The sequence below is a fragment of the Desmodus rotundus genome, chromosome 6 (assembly GCF_022682495.2).
Source record: "Desmodus rotundus isolate HL8 chromosome 6, HLdesRot8A.1, whole genome shotgun sequence".
NCBI lineage: Eukaryota > Metazoa > Chordata > Mammalia > Chiroptera > Phyllostomidae > Desmodus > Desmodus rotundus.
The window spans coordinates 155,972,055-155,978,333 of NC_071392.1; the positions used below are offsets into that span (position 1 = coordinate 155,972,055).

Here is a 6,279-nt window from a genome sequence, read left to right on the forward strand (position 1 = left end):
CAGTAGGCGCTTCATACACGTTTTTGCAATATCAGTTGCTGACTTACAACGCGCTCTGTCGAGGGGGGGGCGGTGGGTGGGAGTAATACAGACGCGGGGTACCTGTTCAAAGAGGGGTCAAAACAGAAGAAATGGGACTCGGTGAACTTCCTCTTTAAGTAATCGGCTTTAATTACGCCTTGGACTTTTCAGTTTTGGCGTGATTATAAACCTTGAGGGATCGCCTAATAACAACTCTGCTGACTGCTCCTGTAATTAACTCCTAATTTATTTCAAACGGGGGGTGGGGAGGGGGCAGGCCCGACCCTCTGCCGGAAGAGCCAATGGGAGGCGAGCGTCCGTGACGTCATCGCCAGGGCCGGCGAGGATTGGCTGATCCGAGTCTCCCACTTCCCCTAGGAGGAAAGGCTCGGCTCCCGGAGCGCCCCTCCCGTCTCCCCCCCAAAAAAGTTTGAGTCGCCGCTGCCGGGCTGCCAGCCGAGTCGCGCGCCGGGAGCTACGTGGGGCAGAGAAGTCATGGCTTCTCCGTCCAAAGGCAATGACCTGTTTTCGTCTGATGAGGAGGGCCCGGCGATGGTGGCCGGGCCCGGCCCGGGGCCCGGGAGCGCCGAGGGCGCTGCAGAGGAGCGACGCGTCAAGGTCTCCAGCCTGCCCTTCAGCGTGGAGGCGCTCATGTCGGACAAGAAGCCGCCCAAGGAGGCGTCCCCGCGGCCAGCCGAAAGCGCCTCCGCCGGGGCCGCCCTGCGGCCACTGCTGCTGCCGGGACACGGCGCCCGGGAAGCGCACAGCCCCGGCTCGCTGGTCAAGCCCTTCGAGACCGCCTCGGTCAAGTCGGAAAATTCAGAGGACGGAGCGGCGTGGATGCAGGAACCCGGCAGATACTCGCCGCCGCCGAGTGAGTGCGCGCCCGGGCGGGGACGAGGGGTACTGGAGGAAGCCGGGGGCTGGTTTCCAGGCCGGGGGGACGGGGACCCCTCTGCACTGTGCGCCCCGGAAAGCAGGCACAGCTGTTCTTGGCCCCTTGTTATCCCCAGAGTTCAGCGCGCCGGCCGCATGCAGGACATCCCGTGGGTACACTGCGCACACCGCGTGACCCGGGTCCCCTCGCTGTGCAAAGTGCTGCCCACACTTGCAGACTCGCTGGTCTGTGGAGGGCGAACCCTAGCTGGGTTTGCGGGTCGCTTGCTCCTCGGCCTCTCTAGCCCCAGCCCTGCGCTTCGGCCACTTCGCTTATTTTTGTTCCACTGCTCACCGGGGTCTCTGGTCTGGGGAATGAAGGGGGTGTAAAGTTCACAACACCGCGAGGTGTGCCCTCCATTTAAAGATGAGCCAACTGAAATCTAACCCGATATTAGCAGTAAATCATGCTCTTCCATGGGTCCCGCAGGTGTCGAAGCAGGATCTCGCGAAGGGAAAGTGGCAGAGGCCGAGGCAGGAGGAAATGCCGTCCTCCAGGCCAGCACCTCGCTGGCGAGGTCCTGAGCTTCGCTGGGAGCGGGATGGGATTTGAAGTGCTGGGGGCTTAGCTTGGCTCATAGTAATAATTAACAGCCTTCCCGCAGCGCTTGAGCGTTTGCAAAGTGATGCTCATTATTAGTTCACCAGTCATCACTGGAACCCCGAGGTGTAGGCAGAGGCAGGGACCTGTGGCTGTGCCCTGTTTCAGACACCAAGACCTTATTTTAAGAGGACTGAACTTGCTTGATGCAAGTCACCAACCAGGGCTGAGCTGGGCTAGGGGCCCTGGTGTCGGATCCCTGACCCTCTTTAGGGTGCCCTGGCCACCTTTGACCCTCCTCCCCAGAGAGATGCGGCAGAGGTCTGCTCACCTGCACCCGCATCCTGCCAATGAGGCCGGGAGCCAGGCCTGGGAGAGCCAATTTCTCCTCTGGCTTTAGCATCCCTTTTGGGCCCCCATCCTTATGCAGTTTGGAAAAGTCACTGCCCCACAGCCCCTTCGACATCTGTCTCCTGGTCTTTAAGACTTCTCTGCCCCCACTGCACCTCTTGGAAAGGTGGGAAAAAGGGCTCTTGTGGGGGGACTTTATCCAAAGCCAGGAGAACCCCATCTTTTCCCATTCCCATCAGACTGGAGATACACAGTATTTTGTGAACAAAACAAGGCGGAAGAGCCAGGCGTCTGTGGTTGTCCCCTCCGGCATCTCTCTCCACCCTGTTAGAAACTCCAAAAGATTCCAAGGGTGTGGAGATGAAGGACTCAAAGAATTTAAACACGAGTTTGCTCGGTGCTTTATGGCACCGTTCACCGTATTATCTTATCTCATCTGTGGGGCCGCAGCTGGCCTCCTGGTAACCAATGAGGGCATTTCAGCAGAGTTCAGAGGAGTCAACACACAATGAGTTTGGGCTTGACACAAACACACTGGGGACATTGAACGGCAGGGCTCTGGACATTCTAAAATTCCTTGCTGTAAACCTACTGTGTCATCAGTACTATTTACCCATTTTATTGATGGTGAAATAGAGGCTCAAGAACTTTAAGGGACTTAATAAGTTTGGCAACTAGTGAGTGCCCACGCCTTCCTGGGCCCGGGTTAATGCCCTGCGGCACATCAAGGTCTCAGGCCTGACAGGGAGTGGTGTCCAGAGGTCAGAAATCCCACTTCCTTAGGCCTCCCGAGTCTGGGACGCCAATTCCCCACTTAACTCTGTAAACATCCCTACCACAAAGTGCAGCCCAGCCTCCCTGCTGCGTAAGTCAGCCTTGGGCCCTGGATGTGACCTTCCCATGAGAAAAACGGGAGATTGCGAGAAAGGATTTACTTTTAAAACAGAAAGTGGGTTATTGGTGCCGGTGGGCCTGGAAGGGGCCGTGGGAGCTGAGGTGGGAGCCTCGGGTCCTGGGAGCTCGAGGCTGGGGGGCCTGGGGCAGGAGGGAGCCACCCGCCTGGGCCTGGTTTTGTCATTCAGAGGAAGTAGGATAAATGCTGTTTTGCTTTCTATAATCGCATCCTTCCTCTGGCTGGTTTAAAACAGGGGTGGGGGTGGGAGGGAGGAGCGGTGGGCTGGGAGGAAGCCTCCTAACTTTCCGCCTTTGATGCATGTGTGCGATCCCCATCTCCCGGATCTCATAATGCAAACGCAGCCCCAAGCAGCAGCCAGAAGGACAGCGCCCGGAGTCGGAGCTGGTCCCAAACGTATAGCAGTCTTGGGCGCAGACGCTGGGAGCTCGGTGTCTGAGCCCAGACTGCTGGGTCCTCCTGGGGGCCAGGCCAGGCTGGTGAGGGCAGCGGATTTCACAAGTCTTAGAGCCTCCGACGGCTTGCTTAGTGTATTTGTAAATTAAAGGGCAGATTCCCTGGTTTACTTAGGGATTAGTATATGCAAAAGGGGCACTTCTGTGGTCGCTTCTTTCCCACTCCTCTCCCAGGTATCTGGGTTGTTACTATTGTTACCATTTTTTGATGGATTGCAGAACCCACTACCTCTTTCTTTTTAGTCCCTTGGAGGGAGGTTAACACTGTCACACTGGGACAGATCCATTTCTCCTTGGAGATGGAGGCCGGGTTGGGACATGTGCTGTGTCACCCTCAAGTATGAAGTGTAAACTTTTTCTTGGGCCACCAAAGTAACAAAACAAGAAATGCGACATTCTCCCCTTGAGTCCTTTGGAGTTAACTACTGTGGCCACATTCGGAAAATTAGCATAGCTCATAAAAGCCAAATACAGCAAATTAAGTGTTTCGCATGCTGTCCCCCCAGCTCCATACTCTCTGTCTGCCCCCCTCCCCTTGAGGACAAGAAGCCCAAAGTGAGCTGATGTTCTGGAACCTCAAGGGGGGCCAGTCCTGTGACGTCCTACAATTGAATCCAGTTTGACTACGGCGTCTGGATGCTGTCAGCCTACCTTTATATTGTGTGTAATTCCCTCTTCCAGGGGCTGATGGTTCACACATTGGCTCTGCCCTGGAAGGGGTAGAGATGACGAAGACCTGTTGTCAGGTGCTCCCAAGTCGGGGGCAGCCTGATTTCCGTCCCCCCCCCCCACATGTACATTTACGGGCAAGCTAATTCCTCTCTCCTGCTCAGTAAAGTTTATACGGCAGAAGCACCCCGCCAAAAAAACATGGGTCCCACCCTCCCAGATCTGTACAGTAGCATCCAGGCTTTATCATCTGCAGGCTGGATGGAATGACAGCTGTGTGGGGCTGCTCCCCAGTCGCAAGATGTATTAATTTATCACAGGCTTCCTCTGGTCTGCGTGGCATGACCACGCTCTGCCAGGGTGCTGACACAGTCCTTCCTGCCTGTCCCTGTGCAGGGCCCTGGTGCAGGGTGGGCCGACCTGCTTTTTTATGAGACCTATGAGACCCTTTTCATTTTCTTTCTTGTATGTGATCTGTCAGCGTCCAAGGGAAGTGAGGATTGTTCTGAACCTGCCTCCCCCCCCCCCCCCCCGCCCCCATGTTAAAGACAAGAGAAATTAACCTCCGAAGAGATGGGGTTTCGTTCTCAGAGACCACTCAGCTCTCCCTTGACTATGAGGGGTTGATCGTTTCATATAGAAAGTTCTGTTACACCATTACATTCCCAAACTTTTTGTTAAAAGCCTCAGTTTTAAAAAATAATGTATTCACTTAAATATGGTCCTTCTCCACTCCTGCTCCCCATCTCCCCCAAACACACATGCTTTTGACAGAGGTATCTCTTTGAAAGATGAAGAGGAGGCTCCTGCGTGCTTGCGCACATACACACACCTGGAGAGAAGGCCGCTGTTTGCTAACTCACTGCCTCTCTGTCCCCCAGGACACATGAGCCCCACCACCTGCACGCTGCGGAAGCACAAGACCAACCGGAAGCCGCGCACACCCTTCACCACGTCCCAGCTCCTGGCTCTGGAGCGCAAGTTCCGGCAGAAACAGTACCTCTCCATCGCAGAGCGCGCCGAGTTCTCCAGCTCTCTGAACCTCACAGAGACCCAGGTCAAAATCTGGTTCCAGAACCGGAGGGCCAAGGCGAAAAGACTGCAGGAAGCGGAACTGGAAAAGCTGAAAATGGCTGCGAAACCTATGCTGCCCTCGGGCTTCAGCCTCCCTTTCCCCATCAACGCGCCCCTGCAGGCAGCATCCTTATACGGTGCGTCCTACCCATTCCATAGACCTGTGCTCCCCATCCCGCCCGTGGGACTCTACGCGACTCCGGTCGGATATGGCATGTACCACCTGTCCTAAGGAAGGCTGCTTGGTGGACTCCACGATGGATGCTGGTTGCGTGGGTCCCCCTCCCTCTCCAGGAAGCAGCACCAAGCCAGCGCCCCGGCTCCGCAGACCTTGCACGCAGCGCCCTGAGCAGCCGGGCGGACAGGGCCGCAGGCGCTGTCAGACTGCGTTCTTTCGGCTGGGCACACCAAGTCCTGCTTCCTTGCTGTCATTTTCCAGATGCGCCTCTCCTTTCACAAAGATTGGCCCTGACGGTTTTTCTATATGAATATATATATAATAAAGTATAATGCATTTTTATACAGCAGACGCAAAAATTCAAATTATTTTGAAAGGCAAAATTTATATACCTGTGTGTGTGTGTATATATATCGATATACATACATATATACACACACACACGCTTTTTTATATATATATATATCACCTAAAAAAGACTGCTTAAGTCCATTTGGTTTGTTTGTTTGTTTTCTTATATGGGGAGAGAGACAAATAGTTTTCTAAAATTGCTGAAATTTGATGACTTTGGTGGGATGATTGGCTTCCGCTTCAGGAAAACAAATGTTAGAATTAGACACAAACTGCATAGACAGCAGATCTGGAGAGATTTCCTCCAAGTGACAGGGACAGGTCACGTGTTTGCAGGCTTCCGTGCATTAAAAACTGATTAGATACCACACTTGGCCCTATTTCCCTCCTCTACACGTTGCTACATTGTTATACATTGTTAAAAATTTACTTTTTTTTTTTTGTAAGATCAGTAAAAGGGGGGGCAAGAAGACCGGGCAAGCCTGGGGTAAGGTGGAAAGTGGAGGCACTTCCTAATTCCTCTCAAGGCGGGGGTTTAACTTCATTCCCGATGACTGGAGAGTGAGGAGTTAGAGGGGGCCGGAGGAACTGACGGTTTCTGTGAAATACTAGGTACGACAGTCCTCACACATTGCAGAGGTGATTTGGGGGGAGGGGGTGTAGTTAATTCTCTGCTTAAAAAATGTGTAACCATTGCTTATATGCTAAATATTCTCGAACAATGAATAGATCCAGAAAGAAAGAAATACCATGCTTTCTCTGTGTACCTATTGTATGTGCTAAACGTATT

At 53.8% G+C, this 6,279-nt stretch overlaps 1 protein-coding gene across 1 annotated transcript; it reads left to right on the plus strand.

Moving 5' to 3' along the window:
• The first annotated feature begins 412 nt into the window (after nt 1-412).
• Nucleotides 413-5,487, plus strand: MSX2 (msh homeobox 2). Its single transcript, XM_045185079.3, has 2 exons — nt 413-895; nt 4,768-5,487. Exons 1-2 carry the CDS (start codon nt 517-519, stop codon nt 5,190-5,192), a joined length of 804 nt encoding a protein of 267 aa, XP_045041014.2. The 5' UTR covers nt 413-516; the 3' UTR covers nt 5,193-5,487.
• Nucleotides 5,488-6,279: the final 792 nt, after the last annotated feature.